At 42.6% G+C, this 1,552-nt stretch overlaps 1 protein-coding gene across 1 annotated transcript; it reads right to left on the reverse strand.

The window, feature by feature from the left end:
• Positions 1–308: 308 nt before the first annotated feature.
• LOC129909325 (uncharacterized) lies at positions 309–1,175 on the reverse strand. Its single transcript, XM_055986412.1, has one exon. It carries the CDS (start codon positions 1,173–1,175, stop codon positions 309–311), a length of 867 nt encoding a protein of 288 aa, XP_055842387.1.
• Positions 1,176–1,552: the final 377 nt, after the last annotated feature.

Below are 1,552 nucleotides of genomic sequence, written 5' to 3' on the forward strand. Positions count from 1 at the left end.
AGTTACCAGCTCCTTGCCGGAGGACCCTGCCTCTTTGGGGACACCGTCATCCTCGACAGTATCCTCAACTAGGTTAGGGTCCGTTTCCTGACTCTGCAGAATCTTTATCTTGGCATTCCTAATGCCAAAACGTAGCTTGAAATCGGCTTTTTCGAGAGCCCCACGACTGACCTCGCAGATCCTCAGAAGATAAGACGCGCTGTTCTTCTGCGGCTCTTCAGCCTTAATGACTACCCAGTCATGCATAGGAATCAGCGGGTTTAACTTCTGGAGACTGCGGATCAGCTCCGGTCCGCTTGGCTTGATGCTCATGAGGGGCAGCCAATGCGAGCCAGTGGTTGTCTTGGAATTTCCTTAGCTGGGATAAGCTTGAGCTTCAAGCCATCCCATTTGTTGCTGACCTCAGCTACACTTTTACTAAGGAAATCCCTAGAGAACACATCCTCGCACTTGATTACCCTGTATCCCCTAAGCATCTCACCAGAGTCGAAACTCGGGTAGGGTCCCTCAGTTGCAGATAGGGTATATAGAAAGACCATCTCAGAAAGCTTAGCCTCGATGGAGTTCCACACCGACATCAGAGCTCTGTTGTCAGTGGAGAGCTCATCTACAACCGCCACTTGAAGATCGTCTCTGACAATCTCACTAAAAGTGCGCGATTGCGCCGCTCCCTGAGATGGTGCTTTCTTGTTGGTGCCGTTTGCTTTAGATTTTTTCTGAGGAGGATTAGCTTCCTCAGGTGATCTAATTCTCTTAACGGACTTTTTTGGTTCAATGAGAAGATTATTGTACTCCTCAACAATCTTCCCATATTTGATCTTATCAGCAGCATCGTTTTCGTGCGGAGTTCCAGCTTCCTCATTTAAAGCAATCTTGCTTAGAATGAAGGATGCCCTATGGAAATCCGCTCTCCGATGCGAACTTGCTGATCTTCTCTTACGCCGGGTAGCATGGCTTTGGCTGGCTCTGCTACCCGAAGGATTTATTTGGTTTATTGCGGGTCGAAGTACAGGGGTACCGCTGGTTCCGCCTGCACTTCCAGTTTTTGAAGGTTGCTCAGAGATGCTAGTGCCTCTAACATCATCTGAACACCCTCCGATTGTTTCCTGGCTCGAGGCCAGAAGCTCATCTTCCATCTCGGAAGTCGTATAGTCTGTCTTGTCTTTTTTGTCCATTTTTAAATTTGAAATAATAAATTAAAGTCCCACGAGTATATACCAGATAGTAGTACAATATACCAGAAACAATGTTAAATATACCAGAAAGTATCTAGTCAAATATACCAGAAACAATTTTGAGTCAACCAGAAACAATGTTATTTTATTTATTTATTTATTTATTTATTAAGTAGCAATAACAGAGTTTCTTTTTACATTTGGTAGTTACAAGTTAGAGATTTAGGATAATTATTTTCCTTTTCAACTATAATTTAAACAAATATATAATGACAATAAGTTGTATAATGAAATTGATATTAATAATTCAAGGGAAAGCTACGAACAAAAACCCTTATTTAACTCTTAAAACTAATATTGCACTCCCACATTAAGTT

The sequence above is a fragment of the Episyrphus balteatus genome, chromosome 2 (assembly GCF_945859705.1).
Source record: "Episyrphus balteatus chromosome 2, idEpiBalt1.1, whole genome shotgun sequence".
NCBI lineage: Eukaryota > Metazoa > Arthropoda > Insecta > Diptera > Syrphidae > Episyrphus > Episyrphus balteatus.

What these genes read in the sequence shown, in the direction of transcription:
- LOC129909325 (XM_055986412.1), bottom strand. Translation starts at nt 1,175, where the DNA reads ATGGACAAAAAAGACAAGACAGACTATACGACTTCCGAGATGGAAGAT.